Source organism: Rutidosis leptorrhynchoides, chromosome 6 (genome assembly GCF_046630445.1).
Source record: "Rutidosis leptorrhynchoides isolate AG116_Rl617_1_P2 chromosome 6, CSIRO_AGI_Rlap_v1, whole genome shotgun sequence".
Taxonomy (NCBI): Eukaryota; Viridiplantae; Streptophyta; class Magnoliopsida; order Asterales; family Asteraceae; genus Rutidosis; species Rutidosis leptorrhynchoides.
Genome location: NC_092338.1, coordinates 45360544 through 45380227, shown reverse-complemented (window position 1 = coordinate 45380227; position 19684 = coordinate 45360544). Strand labels below are relative to the sequence as shown.

At 31.2% G+C, this 19684-nt stretch overlaps 1 protein-coding gene across 1 annotated transcript; it reads right to left on the bottom strand.

Annotated features, from left to right (window-relative positions):
• Positions 1-213: 213 nt before the first annotated feature.
• Positions 214-5701, bottom strand: LOC139852492 (leucine-rich repeat receptor protein kinase HPCA1-like). The gene is made up of 19 exons (XM_071841793.1): positions 5546-5701; positions 5310-5430; positions 5131-5202; positions 4969-5043; positions 4797-4868; positions 4301-4462; positions 4125-4199; positions 3957-4028; positions 3802-3873; positions 3641-3709; positions 3485-3559; positions 3321-3392; positions 3099-3233; positions 2230-2711; positions 1743-1904; positions 1517-1653; positions 1196-1415; positions 872-1107; positions 214-786 (listed from the first exon to the last, which is right to left on the bottom strand). The coding sequence occupies exons 1-19, from the start codon at positions 5619-5621 to the stop codon at positions 319-321; spliced, it is 2853 nt and encodes a 950-aa protein (XP_071697894.1). The 5' UTR covers positions 5622-5701; the 3' UTR covers positions 214-318.
• Positions 5702-19684: the final 13983 nt, after the last annotated feature.

The window sequence follows — 19684 nt, the reverse complement described above, 5'->3', positions numbered from 1 at the left end:
GGATTTTCGTGAATTAACTTCGTGAGCTAACCACTAACATTGCCTTTCAAAAAAAAAAAAAAAAAAAAAAAAAAAAAGTTCGTAGCTGCCTTTTCACATCTAAAACAAATAGTGACAGCATTAAGTGGTAACACATTTGATCATAACAATAAAAATCAAAAGCTTCAAATACAGTATATAATTAACATATAAACAAATTCAAATAAATGGCCAAACCTCACACCTTTTTTGTTCAAAATCTGTATTTTCTAGATTTCATTTACATGAATCAAAGGGACAAAACACTCTACAATCATTATTGCTTGTTCAAATTGTTTTCTACTTAGGATCCAACTTTTGAGAAAAATGCTCACCGCTATAAGCGAAAAGACTGTCATTAGTATAAGGATGCTCACTCCCCTTACTCGTGTAACCAGCCGAATTTGACGCTGACTCAGCATTCGGGTTAAGACCGTTAAGTTCCATAATACTATCAATCTCTTTCACAACATCACTCATCGTTGGTCTTTTATCCCCGGTTTCTTCAACACACTGCAACGCCACGTCAACAAATCTTTCCAAACCTTTTAGTTGACTAGTCAACCCTATCGTCGGGTCAAGGACCTCATGCAAGTTGTAAAGCTCTTTACTTTTGTCCATAGCTTGTCTCACTTCTCGAACGATGTATTTCCCTTTTTCAATCGGGTTTCTTGCGGTTATTAGCTCCAATAGTACGACTCCGAAGCTATAAACATCGCTTTTTTCTGTCAACTGTTGTGTCATGTAATACTCGGGATCCATGTATCCCTGCATAAAACCACATGTCATACTTTTACATTTAAAAACCGCAAACTTTTAAAATAAAAAAACCGAGAAGATTCTAATTTCTAACCATTGTGCCTTTAACTTGAGTAGTAACATGAGTCCTATTAGCATCACCTAGCGATTTCGATAGCCCGAAATCAGCCACCTTAGCGACTAAACGTTCATCTAATAAGATATTGTTTGTTTTGACGTCTCTATGTATGATTGGAGGATCAGCAAGATCATGCAGATACTGCAACCCTTTTGCTGCTCCTAACGCTATTCGAAGTCTTCTCATCCAATCCAATCTGATTCCAGATCTCCCTATTTGTATCATAACCGTTAATCGTGATTATCGAGTTTCCGATGAATGGGTAAATATGTTTTTAAATGGAAAAAAAAAAAAAGTCACCTGAAATACTATCTTTAACTGTACCGTTAACGATATACTCGTAGACTAACATTTGTTCACCTTGATCGAAACAAAAACCTACAAGACTCACAAGATTCTTGTGATGAACTCGTGAAAGAAGCTCGATCTCAGTTTTGAACTCGAGCCCGCCCTGTGTTGACCCCTGCTTGGCTCTTTTGATTGCAACTAACTGCCCGTTTGGTAGACTTCCTCTGTAAACCTACACAAATTAATCGCATCTTTCATCGTTGTTTAAAAAGGACCGGTCATGATACTTCTATTTTTCCATATATGTGTTTAAAAACGAATGTTCGAGCTTACCATTCCATAACCACCAGTTCCTATGCTGTTCATTTCAGAAAAGTTGTTTGTGTATTTATTAAGCTCCTCAAAAGAGAAAGCTTTTGCTCCTTTCAACTGAGGGACAGCGCCACTTCCATTGTTTTCATCCCATAATGCTACAAGTTTTACAAAAAATTTATTAGAATTTAAATTATATATAAAGCTAGTTTGAACACTTCAGTCGAAAGATAATGAAAAGTTATACCAAACGGGCTGCTGCTCTCATGGGTCGCTCTTTCGGCTCTCCCTTTTTGACGAAGGGCGTATATTCCTGCAAGTACCAATAGTACAACAAGAACACAACCGCCAACAACTGCTCCTATAATGACTCCAGTGTTGGATGATTTGTGTCCTGCCCCTGATGTTCCTGTTATATCAAACCAAAATACCGTTTCATGATTCACCAACTGTTTTTTGCAGCCGGTAAAAAGCTGATTATTTGAACTTATAATCATAACGAGGGGTGTGTGGGACCCGTTTCACTGGGGCAAAGAGCAAACCAAAAGAATTTTTTTGAATAAAAATGCAAAATTACTAAAATACCCATGTGTATAAACCAGTGACGGTTTTTGTTCACAGGGGCAACATAGTAATTAGACACGGTGCACGATTAGTATAATAGGTAATCAACCTACCAAAGCAGAGTATCAGTTTTATGGTATCATACATATATTCAAAAAAAAATGGATTACCTTGTAAGAAATCGTAGTTTTCACCGATGAAAAAGTAGGGTCCGAAGTCTGATGAAGGCTTAAAAGTTTGGTTACTAAGTGAGAACCCGAGGCCAAGTATCCCAGTCCTGTTAAACCGATCGTCTCCAGAAGGGAAAACTTGTAGATTAATCACAAGATAATCGTCCGTATTTTTGGTAGGATTTCTTAGTGAAACTGCGTCAACGGGTAGTTGAGATAACTGAAAAGAACTAAGCATGGAATTACGAAGGGAGTCGTAAATAGTTGAATTTCCGAGGTCTGAAAACGAAGGTGCTCTGAAAAAAAGATTGCCAACGTATGGATATGAACATTTGCAGTTTGGACTTGAAACTTGACCGTTGCCACATGATGCAGGCGCACAGTTGCTGGGCGGTGTTGAGTATGACGTTGTAGTGTTTGTTGGTAGGGAGCAAAATTTATCTGTTACGCCTGTTTCGGTACATATTGGGTTGGCTACAAGTCTGCATGCAAATTGCAACAAGATATATGAGTTTTAGTTTATGCACCTTAACGACAGGGCATAAAAATCCTTTTTTTTAATACGACCTAGTAGAACCAAACTGATTTTCATTGGCCGGTGATCCATACGCTACCAAAACTGTCTGTACACCACTAACTTGGCTTTAGGGCGTTGTACAGTATAACATTTTTATGCATAGTGATGTTTAGAGAATTTTTTTGGTAGTGATCATCACCCTATGCATATGTGGACTTGACCAACTCATAAGTAAATGTAACCAAATTGGATATCTAATTTCAGTTATAGATTGGATAGCAATGGGTTTGACTACAAGAGTCAAAGCAGTTTTTTTGCTTAAAAATCAGGCATGGTAGTAAAAGAAACTCACATTAATTCAATAGTATATTGGTTCCTTTGAGTGAAGTCGCCTATTTGATTATTTTGCAAATTGACCCGTTGAAGCTGATTACTATGGCTAGTGCCGATATCCAATGTACCATTAATTCCATTGTAACTTAAATCACTGTCGAATAAAAAGAAGTTTAACATGTCACTTTCTAGCATGTACTGTATAATAATAACTACAAAAACTGATGAATTCTCAACTCACACATTCTGTAATTGAGGTATGCTGAAAAGGGCAGAAGGCAGCTCTCCTACAAGGTTTGTACTGTACATATTTCTGAAAGAAAAATAAAAATTTATATAAATATATAATGATGTTCCATTGCTGCTTCAAAGAGAGATATAATAAAGATGGTTAAGAGGATTTACAGAGTGGTCAAAGACTGTAAAGTCGAAAACCAAGAAGGAACTGGCGATGGGTCAAAAGTATTGTTACTTAGATCCCTGAAATGACATTTAAAAAGTAATGACTTTGAGTATCAAAGTATGTAATAATCGTAATTTAATCAAAGTAATACTACTTACAGATAGTTGAGGACATTTAACTGGTTTAGATTAGGCACAGGGCCAGTGAGTCGATTGTTTGACAGAAACCTAAATGTAAAATTAACAGAAAATATTAATTTAATATTAATGCGGAGATAATACAAACAAGATAAATCGAGCTTCAAATTTCTGTTACTTACAATTCAAATAAACCAGTAAGGCTGTTGATGCTTCTGGGGACATTCCCGGTCAAAAGGTTCCTATCAAGACGTCTGATATCACAAAAAAGAAAATGTATAAGTTCACATTTCAAGGTATATAAAAAATATGAAGTATGATCATCATAGGTACTCACACGACTTCTAGCGAAGTCACTAGCCCAAGAGACGATGGAATGGGGCCCGCAAGCTGGTTGTTCTCAAATAGACTGCTCGAAGAAAAAAAAAGAGTGTTTTAAAATTAAGCTAGCTACATGTGTTCATTTAATTGAAAATGGAAAATTGTTTGTTATATTCAAACATACAGATGAAGTAGAGTCATATTTGAGCTGAAGAGCCGTTGTGGGAGGGGACCCGTGAGCATGTTTCCTCCAAAATGGCTGAAAATATCCAAATATAGACACGTAAGTGATCAGAATCGTAACAGAATTTTATTTACTTATCGATATAATACAGAAAATAAAATAAAAATTAGACATACAAATGTTTTGCATTAATCAGCATATCAAGACCAGGAGTGGTCCCTGCAGAAACTGGTATACTTCCAGAGAGCCTGTTATCAGCTAGATCCAACCAGTACAGATTTTTAATGTTACCAATCGAAGGTGGAATAGGTCCGCTGAAACCATTCGAATTTAGAGACCTACAAAATCAAGATTGTTATATTTTTAGTTAAGTTAACCACTCAATATCTAAGAACAGAGATTGGTAAAATTTGCAGGTAAAGATAATGGGTCAAAATGAGTACTTTGGTAAGAGTCAAAATGGGCCTTGTTAAACAGGTAACAGTTATTGAAAAATGTAAGTAATGATAACTTAGTGTGTCAATTTATTTCAATAATAATCTGAGTTTTGAGGGATTGAATTGTTTAAGAAGTTATAGGATTTCACAAGTAAATGGGTTGAAATTGCCACTACTAAAAATGGGAATTTGTTGTACTATCATATAAAATAAGATAAGAATGTTTGAAGCTCACATATAAATGAGATTTTCAAGATTTCCAAGTGTGTCTGGAAGTGGACCGGTGAAACCGCAATTAACCAAGATTCTGAAAAACAAGAACAATCAAAAATCAATGTAACGTTCGTACAAACATAGCCCATGAAATTTAAGGTATAATAAACATGTAAATTGTAAAAACTACTTACAAGTTTGTTAATTTCTTCAAGTTCCCAATTGCTGGAGTCAAAGACCCGGTCAAACCTTTATTGTAAGATAGATCTCTACATACAGAAAATGTCAACAACACAACCATAAAACATTAGATATACAAAATACATACAAATCAACTGATTATGCAAATAACTTACAGAATTTGCAATTCAGTCAACTGTCCAATATCTCCAGTAAGCGCGCCTCTCAAATTCATACTTGCCAAAGTTCTGAAAATTTAAATAAAACGTCGCGCATATAAGATGAAAACAAAATTTGCAACTTGTTTTTATTTGCTCAAATATGATTATGATCATTTAATAAATAATGGACTCACATAGAGGTGACCCGACCGTTTGTGCACCTGATCCCGTCCCAACCACTACACGGATCAGAGTTATCGTCCCAATTAGGTGGCGTGTTCTGCCAAGCATCCTTGAGAGCTTTCATATATGTAACTACATAAATCCAACCAAATTTGGTTAGTGATCCATAAAAATGCTTAGGATCCAATAAGAAGCTATTAATTAGTTAACACGAATACGAAAAGTAATAGAACAGTAGTGAACTTACAATCATTATTCTGTGATGTTGCTAACAAAAACTGTATGAATATGATGAGAAGTAGTTGTCCTATTTTTGCATCCATTTGTGATTGTGAAACATGAAAGTGGGAGAGAAATTGTGAAAATTAAATAAGAGAAAGATAAAAAAAAAAAAAAAGTTGAATTAAATGTTGTAATGGAAAGTAGGTTTCATCATATTTAGAAACTTAGAAGAAGAAGATTTCTTCATGACAGCGGGATAATGTCATTGACATCACAATCAAATTGCAAGTAGGCATCTTCATTAATCATTAATTAATTATTAAATCAAATTAATTAATGAGAAAGTAGTTTTTACCGTTTACCGATTCTTTCTTTGTATGCTACATACTATAGCCAGCCGGAATATATTACATTAATTAATATGTATATGTATTATTACTTCTAGAGTTTTTCTAAAAATATCCATAAGCGCTATTTTAAGACTTTATAGCATGGTGGTTTATAATAAACCTTTTTTTTTTTTTTAGAGAAACGAAAAATTTATAACTGTAAGGATATTAGGACCCAAACAACGCTAGTAATTCTACAAGATTACTAGCCGAGTAGTGATACTATCAAGATCACCCAACCCACTTAATGAACGAAAGATTAAAATGCAAGAAATGTAAGAACGACACAAGATATAACCAGGGTCGATTCTAAGCCTTGGGGTATGGGGTCCTATGACCCCACTACTTCAAAAAAAAATTATACATTGTATATCTCAAGTTGTTTAGGACACCACTAAACTTAAGTAAGGGACCCCATATATATTGAAAATTTATGGTTTTTTGGAGTTAAACAATCACTAAAATACAATTCAAATATAAATAGCTTTGAAATTTTTTTTGAGGACCCCAATGAATTTTCATCCTGGAGTCGCCACTGGATATAACGTGGTTATATGCAATCGTTGTGATTGCTTTAGTCCACGGACCAACTAAAGAGTGTTTATTTACTGAATATTTGTATGTGGTGTGTTACAATTGCATACAATGAGTTCTATATATAGAGAAAACAAGAACACCATGAAACTTCAACTTTATCTTCAAGTGTGCTAGCAATCATGAAAGATAAACCAACTAGCCATGCTTTCCACCTTGTATTGGCATGATCACATCCCTAATTTTAGGTGTAAAGTGATCAACTTTGCACCTAAAGTGAAAAGAGGCCAAAGCATGCTCGGATGTAAAGGTTGCAACTTGCCAAATTGCTGCCAGACACCAGATGCGCCGCATCTGATGAGTGATGCGCCGCATCACCTGCTTTCCACGTTTCAGATTCAAGTACCAGCTCCAGATGCGCCGCATCTAGAAGTGATGCGCCGCATCCGACCCCATTGATGCGCCATAACAGCTCAATGCTCCGCATCCAAAACCTTCGGACTATTTTGCTGTATGGATGCGCCGCATCCTTAGAGTGATGCGCCGCATTGCTCTGCTTCACGCATCCCGAAATCTGCAAAATTCGTGCAACACTTTAACTCATCTTTTGTGGCGACATTTTCAACTTTGTTTAAATGTCTCCATACTCCAACAATAACAAATCCAAATCTCGGAAAGAGATAAAGAAAACAAGGATACAAAAGAGCACCACGGACGATACTCGAAAGTAGTAAACAAGACCCCTATAAGGCAACGGTCTAATGCTAAATTAATGCACAACTAATTTCTAACTTTCTAACTTTTTTCTACAACAATTCATGCACAACTAATTTTTTTAAGTATAGCTCTAAGGACTATGATTAAAAAAACTCTTACTTTTACTATCAATACTAAATATTACGTAGTAATTCATATATAGACACTAGAGTGTTTTGGGACTAGCAACTCGCTTGTTTAAAATGAATATTTTGTATATTAATTCAAGAATATTATCTTAAGCACCTCTAATAGATATATGTAATCAACTCAATGGTCAATAATTGATCTCATTTTTTTATGATTAGCCAAGCTACACTATTAATTTAATTTAAGATGAAATTCTCTTTAAAGTTTCAACTAATAAAGTATTAGATCATAATACAAAAATTACATATGATGTCGTTCCCGACTTTATCTAACGATTCTTTTGATTGTTATTTTTTAAATTTCTATTAAATTTCAATTATATTTTTATTTAGTTAATACATATCACTAAAGTTATGAACCAAGTTTTATTAATTAATATAAAAAACGAAGGTAAATAAAAAATATGAGTCTTTTTCAATGAGAAGAAAATGAAAGAAAAACAACGGAAATAAAGAAATTGGTAGAGTGATGAAAACAAAAAGAATAAAAATAAAAATAATTTTATTTGATATAATTTACATCTAAATAAGCTGATTAAAAGATAGACTATGTTATTTTGTTATAATGTATAATATATAATATTTATTGTTATTTTTTATAAATTTCGAAAAAATCCCAATTGTTTCCATTTTTGGAATTGTTTCCATTTTTGGAATGGAATATTAATGGAATCTCCATGAATAGGATAAAAGCTTATTTTCATGGTATTTACATGAGGTTCTTCTTTCTTATTCTTAAAAAAGTCCCCGAGAGGGCTTAATTAATCCATGATTTATGTTTTATCTTTCGTTTTCTTTTCGTTTGTTTTGAGAAATATATTGATCAATTCTGATTATTTCTTTTTCTCATAATTCTTTTTCGATCGAGATGTATAGATTCTGTTCATGGATTAACGAAAATGTGCAAAAGCTCTATAAGTCGAGTCTATCGTAACTTAAATTTCTAGTTCCGCCTCTGACAAATATAATAATGCAACAAAATAATTTACCGCTACTTATTAATAAACTAGTTTATAACCCGCGATTTCACAGAGAGTAAACATCAATGTATACATAATTAGATATAGGTTTAAAATAAATGTATATTGTGACAACCCGGAAATTTCCAACCAAATTTAAACTTTAATCTTTATATGTTTCCGACACAATAAGCAATATTTGTTAAGTTAAATTTCAAGAATTTTAAACTATGTTCATACATTCATTCAACCTCGACCAAGTTCCAACGATTCACGAACCATTAAACGAATATGATTATATATGTATATGTGTATATATATTATAACTTGAAACGTAAACAAAATATTAGATTAAATACTTTATATGATTTTATCTGTTTCAAAATGTTTATCAATCGAATTAGAAGATAAGATCAAATGATTGAATTATCAGATATATTAAATTATGATTACAAGTCTCTGTTGAAAGGCCCACGTTGATTTGAGAAATCTTTCCATTTTAACAATATTCGGAAAATGGTAAAGTAATTTATAAATAAGAACAAATTGTCAATCATTGAGAACCAGACAAAGGATAGTGGAAGATTGAATCTCATAAAGACTCGATTGATCTATTTAGTTTCAAACGTACAAAAACGTTTTCAGTTTAAAAAGAACTTTATTATTAAAACGTATATAACTTTTATAAATATCTAGAACCACTTTTGACAACTCATTACTTAACTAGTATGATAAAGATAACGATATTTATATTTTATTTTATTAAATATATATAACGATTTAAATTAATGTTATATATATTTATACGCGTATAATACGTACATAGTTTTATACTTTTACTATACTTAAACTTTACCTTTACTTTATTTTTACTTTACTTTAACTTTAATAATTCACTTTAATAATTCATACTTTAATAATTTATACTTTAATAATTCACTTTAATAATTCATACTTTAATAATTCACTTTAATAATTCATACTTTAATAATTCACTTTAATAATTCATACTTTAATAATTCACTTTAATAATTCAAAAATCTATTATAAATAGAATTCAATAGGTTTCATTATTTCATAGAAACTTGAAAATATTTTTCTCTAAACTCTCTCAATCGATTTACATATATATATTTACTCCGTATTATTTCAAGATATTATTAGTATACATAAAATATTACGACGGAGTGTTGTCCGAGTGATTTCGAAATTGTTTTTCGAGTAGGATAGGATTAAGGAAATTATGGGTTATAGCTATGGAGGTGATTGAGTATGGTTCATGGGTATGCTCGTGAGGTCAATATAGTGTTTATCATTTCCGTTGCGTCTACGTACCTTTCCTGCAATATTGAATCTCAATATTGATACGTGAGTACTCATAATTTAACTTTTACATACTAATAGTTTATCCCTGACTAGTGCTCGAGTATTTAGGATTATGCATGCTTGTACTTTTGATATTGCCCTTAGACAGGTTAGGTTGAATCTTGAATTAGTTACACTTGCGGTTGAGATAAGGTATAAGATATGCATGTCCTTGGAAAGCTAACAAAAAATTAAGAACTTTTCCTTTAGATATCGAATGGTTTCGATGAACGGATTAGAAGTTATAATCAATTGAATTTTCGATATTTTTATTAAAAATGATTATTATTATCGTCGTTTTTATCGTCGTTCTAGTTTTATCTTATTATTATCATTATTATTATCTTTATCAATAAAAGGGATTTATCATTAAAAATTGTTTTTTTTATTACTATCGTTATTATCGTTAAAGTTATAATTAGTATTATTATTATTATTATCCAATTATTATTATTATTATTATTATTATTATTATTATTATTATTATTATTATTATTATTATTAGTATTATTATTATTATTATTATCATTATTAATATATATATATATATATCATTATTTAAAAATGGTTATTGTTATTGTTATTATTATTATTACTATATTATCATTAAGATAATTATTAGTATTATCGTTAATAATATTATAGTAACTATCATTATTAATATTAGTGTAATTAAAACAAATAATTGTAACACCTAAATATTTTGATTACTATTATTATCATTATTATGAACACGATATAAAAGACGATTAAAAGCTATTAAACGAAACGATTAGGAAATAATGAGTAAGAGTATCATGATGAAATTAAAATATTATAAGATATTAATTTAGATAAAATTATCGTTCTTATTATTTTTATCATTACTATTATTATTAAAAGTATCGTTAGTATTAAAACTATCATTTTAACAAAAATTATCATTTTAATAGAAATGTCATTGTTACTATAAAATATCATTATTATTATTATTTTAAATAGAATTATTATTTTAAAGATAATATTAAAAATTATCGTAAATATTAAAGTTATCATAATTAGAATTATCGTTTTATCATAATGTCATCTTAGTAATTATAAATATTGATATTTTTATAATAATAATTATTATTACAAAATAATACAACTTTTACTTACTATCATTATAGATATTATTTTATCAAATAAATATGTGATACAAACATATTTTACTACGTGTAATAACTTACTTTAATAATACCTATCATATTATCTTTATGATATTAAATGAACCCTATAAATTTTATTACTTAATATATATAAAAGTATATTTTATTATATAAATTTAATATAAAATTTTATTTATTAATAAATAAATTATATTATTTACTCTAATAAATCTTTTAAAAATATTTAAAAATATAAAACGACGATATTTAAACTATATATTAATCATGTATAGATTTTTGGAAATTATTTTGAGTCAAATTTACTTTTGTTGACTTTTGCATATTAGTCTCGAGCATTAGGATTGTGGTACACTATGACTGACCTAATTTGTTAGACAAATATTGACCAACATATAAATATATATAATTAATTTAGGTTCGTGAATCCGAGGCCAACCTTGCACTTGTTCAATGACGTTATATGTATTTTTACTACGAAATACAGTATGGTGAGTTTCATTTGCCTTTTTACCCTTTATATTTTTGGGCTGAGAATACATGCGCAACTTTTATAAATGTTTTACGAAATAGACACAAGTACGTGAAACTACATTCTATGGTTGAATTATCGAAATTGAATATGCCCCTTTTTATTAAGTCTGGTAATCTAAGAATTAGGGAACAGACACCCTAATTGACGCGAATCCTAAAGATAGATCTATTGGGCCTAACAAACCCCATCCAAAGTACCGGATGCTTTAGTACTTCGAAATTTATATCATGTCCGAAGGAGGATCCCGGAATGATAGGGGATATTCTTATATGTATCTAGTTAATGTCGGTTACCAGGTGTTCACCATATGAATGATTATTTTTGTCTCTATGTATGGGACGTATATTTATGAGAACTAAAAATGAAATTTTTGTGGTCTATTAAAATGATGGAAATAAATGATTATGATAAACTAATGAACTCACCAACCTTTTGGTTGACACTTTAAAGCATGTTTATTCTCAGGTGTTAAAGAAAATCTTCCGCTGTGCATTTGCTCATTTTAAAGATATTACTTGGAGTCTTTCATGTAGTGACCCGAACTTTTTCATGTTTATATATATTAATTGAGATTGATATTTACATGATTAAATATTTCCAACATGTTAAGCAATCAAACTTGTTAAGACTTGATTAATTGAAATATGTTTCATATAGACAATTGACCACCCAAGTTGACCGGTGATTCACGAACGTTAAAACTTATAAAAACTATATGATGACATATATATGGATATATATATAGTTAACATGATACTATGATAAGTAAACATATCATTAAGTATATTAACAATGAACTACATATGTAAAAACAAGACTACTAACTTAATGATTTTTAAACGAGACATATATGTAACGATTATTGTTGTAAAGACATTTAATGTATATATATCATATTAAGAGATATTCATACATGATAATATCATGATAATATAATAATTTAAAATCTCATTTGATATTATAAACATTGGGTTAACAACATTTAACAAGATCATTAACCTAAAGGTTTCAAAACAACACTTACATGTAACGACTAACGATGACTTAACGACTCAGTTAAAATGTATATACATGTAGTGTTTTAATATGTATTTATACACTTTTGAAAGACTTCAATACACTTATCAAAATACTTCTACTTAACAAAAATGCTTACAATTACATCCTCGTTCAGTTTCATCAACAATTCTACTCGTATGCACCCGTATTCGTACTCGTACAATACACAGCTTTTAGATGTATGTACTATTGGTATATACACTCCAATGATCAGCTCTTAGCAGCCCATGTGAGTCACCTAACACATGTGGGAACCATCATTTGGCAACTAGCATGAAATATCTCATAAAATTACAAAAATATGAGTAATCATTCATGACTTATTTACATGAAAACAAAATTACATATCCTTTATATCTAATCCATACACCAACGACTAAAAACACCTACAAACACTTTCATTCTTCAATTTTCTTCATCTAATTGATCTCTCTCAAGTTCTATCTTCAAGTTCTAAGTGTTCTTCATATATTCTACAAGTTCTAGTTACATAAAATCAAGAATACTTTCAAGTTTGCTAGCTCACTTCCAATCTTGTAAGGTGATCATCCAACCTCAAGAAATCTTTGTTTCTTACAGTAGGTTATCATTCTAATATAAGGTAATAATCATATTCAAACTTTGGTTCAATTTCTATAACTATAACAATCTTATTTCAAGTGATGATCTTACTTGAACTTGTTTTCGTGTCATGATTCTGCTTCAAGAACTTCGAGCCATCCAAGGATCCGTTGAAGCTAGATTCATTTTTCTCTTTTCCAGTAGGTTTATCTAAGGAACTTAAGGTAGTAATGATGTTCATAACATCATTCGATTCATATATATAAAGCTATCTTATTCGAAGGTTTAAACTTGTAATCACTAGAACATAGTTTAGTTAATTCTAAACTTGTTCGCAAACAAAAGTTAATCCTTCTAACTTGACTTTTAAAATCAACTAAACACATGTTCTATATCTATATGATATGCTAACTTAATGATTTAAAACCTGGAAACACGAAAAACACCGTAAAACCGGATTTACGCCGTCGTAGTAACACCGCAGGCTGTTTTGGGTTAGTTAATTAAAAACTATGATAAACTTTGATTTAAAAGTTGTTATTCTGATAAAATGATTTTTATTAAGAACATGAAACTATATCCAAAAATTATGGTTAAACTCAAAGTGGAAGGTTGTTTTCTAAAATGGTCATCTAGACGTCGTTCTTTCGACTGAAATGACTACCTTTACAAAAACGACTTGTAACTTATTTTTTCGACTATAAACCTATACTTTTTCTGTTTAGATTCATAAAATAGAGTTCAATATGAAACCATAGCAATTTGATTCACTCAAAACGGATTTAAAATGAAGAAGTTATGGGTAAAACAAGATTGGATAATTTTTTTCATTTTAGCTACGTGAAAATTGGTAACAAATCTATTCCAACCATAACTTAATCAACTTGTATTGTATATTATGTAATCTTGAGATACCATAGACACGTATACAATGTTTCGACCTATCATGTCGACACATCTATATATATTTCGGAACAACCATAGACACTCTATATGTGAATGTTGGAGTTAGCTATACAGGGTTGAGGTTGATTCCAAAATATATATAGTTTGAGTTGTGATCAATACTGAGATACGTATACACTGGGTCGTGGATTGATTCAAGATAATATTTATTGATTTATTTCTGTACATCTAACTGTGGACAACTAGTTGTAGGTTATTAACGAGGACAGCTGACTTAATAAACTTAAAACATCAAAATATATTAAAAGTGTTGTAAATATATTTTGAACATACTTTGATATATATGTATATATTGTTATAGGTTCGTGAATCAACCAGTGGCCAAGTCTTACTTCCCGACGAAGTAAAAATCTGTGAAAATGAGTTATAATCCCACTTTTAAAATCTAATATTTTTGGGATGAGAATACATGCAGGTTTTATAAATGATTTACAAAATAGACACAAGTACGTGAAACTACATTCTATGGTTGAATTATCGAAATCGAATATGCCCCTTTTTATTAAGTCTGGTAATCTAAGAATTAGGGAACAGACACCCTAATTGAGGCGAATCCTAAAGATAGATCTATTGGGCCTAACAAACCCCATCCAAAGAACCGGATGCTTTAGTACTTCGAAATTTATATCATATCCGAAGGGTGTCCCGGAATGATGGGGATATTCTTATATATGCATCTTGTTAATGTCGGTTACCGGGTGTTCACCATATGAATGATTTTTATCTCTATGTATGGGATGTGTATTGAAATATGAAATCTTGTGGTCTATTGTTACGATTTGATATATATAGGTTAAACCTATAACTCACCAACATTTTTGTTGACGTTTTAAGCATGTTTATTCTCAGGTGATTATTAAGAGCTTCCGCTATCGCATACTTAAATAAGGACGAGATTTGGAGTCCATGCTTGTATGATATTGTGTAAAAACTGCATTCAAGAAACTTATTTTGTTGTAACATATTTGTATTGTAAACCATTATGTAATGGTCGTGTGTAAACAGGATATTTTAGATTATCATTATTTGATAATCTACGTAAAGCTTTTTAAACCTTTATTGATGAAATAAAGGTTATGGTTTGTTTTAAAATGAATGCAGTCTTTGAAAAACGTCTCATATAGAGGTCAAAACCTTGCAACGAAATCAATTAATATGGAACGTTTTTAATCAATAAGAACGGGACATTTCAGTTGGTATCCGAGCGTTGGTCTTAGAGAACCAGAATTTTGCATTAGTGTGTCTTATCGAGTTTGTTAGGATGCATTAGTGAGTCTGGACTTCGACCATGTTTACTTGAAAAATGATTGCTTAACAAATTTTGTTGGAAACTATATATTTTTAACATGTGAATATTATGTGATATATTAATCTCTTAACGCGTTTGATATTATGTGATAGATGTCTACCTCTAGAACAAGTCCCATTGACTCACCTAATAATAATGAAGAGTCAAATGTAAATTGGAATGATTCGTGGACTGATTCACAAGTTCCCGAAGAGGAACCGGAAGAAGAGTCGGAACCGGAAGAAGAATCGGAACCGGAAGAAGAATCGGAACCGGATGAAGAAATAGAACCGGTGGGGGAAATAATAAAACGGTTAAGTAAAAGAAAATCCTCAACCAACCGACCAAGGTTAATTATGGTCAATGGTGTTTCCGCCAAGGAAGCAAAATATTGGGAGGATTACCAATTCTCCGATGAATCGGATTTCGACGAGAATTCCGATGATGTTATAGAAATTACCCCAACTGAATTTAAAAAGGCAAAATAAAATAATAAGGGAAAGGGCATAAAAATAGAGAAATCTAATTCCAACCCCGATGAACTTTATATGTATCGTCAACCCCCGAAGTCCTTAAGTTGTAACAATGACCCGGGAACCTCTAAACCACCAGGTTTTTCTAAACCAATGTGGATAACAACGGCTCGTATTAGGGGAACATCATATATCCATAGAAACTTGGCAAAATGATCAAAAACCGAAGAAGAAGAAACAAGCGAGTCGGAATAAGATAGTTGTATTCGTGTGGTGTAATATAAGTAATATAGTGTGCTTATGCTTTATGATATATGTAAAAATTGCTTGTATTAATAAGTATTTTTTTTATGAATCTAACTCTTGTCTATTTTACAGTATAAAAACACAAAATGGATAGACAACCCAATATTTTAAGAGACCTACCGGGAGACATGATTGATGAAATCTTGTCTAGAGTCGGTCAGAATTCTTCGGCACAACTATTTAAGGCGAGATCAGTTTGTAAGACATTCGAAGAACGTTCCAAGAATGCCTTGGTTTATAAAAGGCTTTCGTTCGAAAGATGGGGGATATCACATTGGGAAATCCATAAGTTACGATGTGTTTACTTTGACGCATGTATTGCGGGGAACCCAAATGCTATTTTACGCAATGGGTTAAGAAATTATTTTGACTCAATATATCTGAATATTGGACTTCGTGATTTAGAAAAAGCGTCTAACATGCAACATAAAGAAGCATGTTATGCTTACGGATTAGTAATGTTCGCTTCTCACTAAAGTGAGAACAAGAACATCGGGCTACAACTATTAAACAAAACGTTCCCACAAGTGACGGAGTCGGTAATTGGGGTAAGAAATGAGGTTTTTAGATTGTTACGGGACTGTTGGACATTACGTAACCCTCGTCCCTTTGACGACGTTACAACACGCTGTCTTATCAACGGCCATAACGGTTATGTTCCACAAGACCAAGGATGGGAAGTAATCCTAGTAAAACCAGAATGCATGACTTGTTTCTGGAAGTATGAATTACGTGTCTTTAGTGCCTTTGCTGAACGACTTGTGTACTAGCTAGAATTATCTTCACAACCATCTTGTATCAAATTTATTGTGTGCTATATTTCCTGCTATATGTAAAATAAGCGGTATTGTAAGTTTGTAAAATATTGTGTAAAAGTTTGAACGCGAAATATTATTATAATCAGTTTTTCATATAGAATTGTAGTAGTTGAATTGTATATTAGCTACTAAGTATGAACTTAACGGGTAGGTACTACCCGAATTTAAACTTATAAAACGCTAATATGAAGAAAAAGCTTTTATAAATGAGTTCATATTATGCTACGAAATACTATTAACTACTCTTAATATTCTGTATGATTAACTTGTTCCATTTGATTATTTTGAAGGAAATGGTGAAATGTCCCGTTCTTATTGACTAAAAACGTTCCATATTAATTGATTTCGTTGCGAGGTTTTGACCTCTATATGAGACGTTTTTCAAAGACTGCATTCATTTTTAAAACAAACCATAACCTTTATTTCATAGATAAAGGTTTTAAAAAGCTTTACGTAGATTATCAAATAATGATAATCTAAAATATCCTGTTTACACACGACCATTACATAATGGTTTACAATACAAATATGTTACAACAAAATAAGTTTCTTGAATGCAGTTTTTACACAATATCATACAAGCATGGACTCCAAATCTCGTCCTTATTTAAGTATGCGACAGCGGAAGCTCTTAATAATCACCTGAGAATAAACATGCTTAAAACGTCAACAAAAATGTTGGTTAGTTATAGGTTTAACCTATATATATCAAATCATAATAATAGACCACAAGATTTCATATTTCAATACACATCCCATACATAGAGATAAAAATCATTCATATGGTGAACACCTGGTAACCGACATTAACAAGATGCATATATAAGAATATCTCCATCATTCCGGGACACCCTTCGGATATGATATAAATTTCGAAGTACTAAAGCATCCAGTACTTTGGATGGGGTTTGTTAGGCCCAATAGATCTATCTTTAGGATTCGCGTCAATTAGGGTGTCTGTTCCCTAATTCATAGATTACCAGACTTAATAAAAAGGGGCATATTCGATTTCAATAATTCAACCATAGAATGTAGTTTCACGTACTTGTGTCTATTTTGTAAATCATTTATAAAACCTGCATGTATTCTCATCCCAAAAATATTAGATTTTAAAAGTGGGACTATAACTCACTTTCACAGATTTTTACTTCGTCGGGAAGTAAGACTTGGCCACTGGTTGATTCACGAACCTATAACAATATATACATATATATCAAAGTATGTTCAAAATATATTTACAACACTTTTAATATATTTTGATGTTTTAAGTTTATTAAGTCAGCTGTCCTCGTTAGTAACCTACAACTAGTTGTCCACAGTTAGATGTACAGAAATAAATCGATAAATATTATCTTGAATCAATCCACGACCCAGTGTATACGTATCTCAGTATTGATCACAACTCAAACTATATATATTTTGGAATCAACCTCAACCCTGTATAGCTAACTCCAACATTCACATATAGAGTGTCTATGGTTGTTCCGAACTATATATAGATGTGTCGACATGATAGGTCGAAACATTGTATACGTGTCTATGGTATCTCAAGATTACATAATATACAATACAAGTTGATTAAGTTATGGTTGGAATGGATTTGTTACCAATTTTCACGTAGCTAAAATGAGAAAAATTATCCAATCTTGTTTTACCCATAACTTCTTCATTTTAAATCCGTTTTGAGTGAATCAAATTGCTATGGTTTCATATTGAACTCTATTTTATGAATCTAAACAGAAAAAGTATAGGTTTATAGTCGAAAAAATAAGTTACAAGTCGTTTTTGTAAAGGTAGTCATTTCAGTCGAAAGAACGACGTCTAGATGACCATTTTAGAAAACAACCTTCCACTTTGAGTTTAACCATAATTTTTGGATATAGTTTCATGTTCTTAATAAAAATCATTTTATCAGAATAACAACTTTTAAATCAAAGTTTATCATAGTTTTTAATTAACTAACCCAAAACAGCCTGCGGTGTTACTACGACGGCGTAAATCCGGTTTTACGGTGTTTTTCGTGTTTCCAGGTTTTAAATCATTAAGTTAGCATATCATATAGATATAGAACATGTGTTTAGTTGATTTTAAAAGTCAAGTTAGAAGGATTAACTTTTGTTTGCGAACAAGTTTAGAATTAACTAAACTATGTTCTAGTGATTACAAGTTTAAACCTTCGAATAAGATAGCTTTATATGTATGAATCGAATGATGTTATGAACATCATTACTACCTTAATTTCCTTGGATAAACCTACTGGAAAAGAGAAAAATGGATCTAGCTTCAATGGATCCTTGGATGGCTCGAAGTTCTTGAAGCAGAATCATGACACGAAAACAAGTTCAAGTAAGATCATCACTTGAAATAAGATTGTTATAGTTATAGAAATTGAACCAAAGTTTGAATATGATTATTACCTTGTATTAGAATGATAACCTACTGTAAGAAACAAAGATTTATTGAGGTTGGATGATCACCTTACAAGATTGGAAGTGAGCTAGCAAACTTGAAAGTATTCTTGATTTTATGAAACTAGAACTTTTGGAATTTATGAAGAACACTTAGAACTTGAAGATAGAACTTGAGAGAGATCAATTAGATGAAGAAAATTGAAGAATGAAAGTGTTTGTAGGTGTTTTTGGTCGTTGGTGTATGGATTAGATATAAAGGATATGTAATTTTGTTTTCATGTAAATAAGTCATGAATGATTACTCATATTTTTGTAATTTTATGAGATATTTCATGCTAGTTGCCAAATGATGGTTCCCACATGTGTTAGGTGACTCACATGGGCTGCTAAGAGCTGATCATTGGAGTGTATATACCAATAGTACATACATCTAAAAGCTGTGTATTGTAC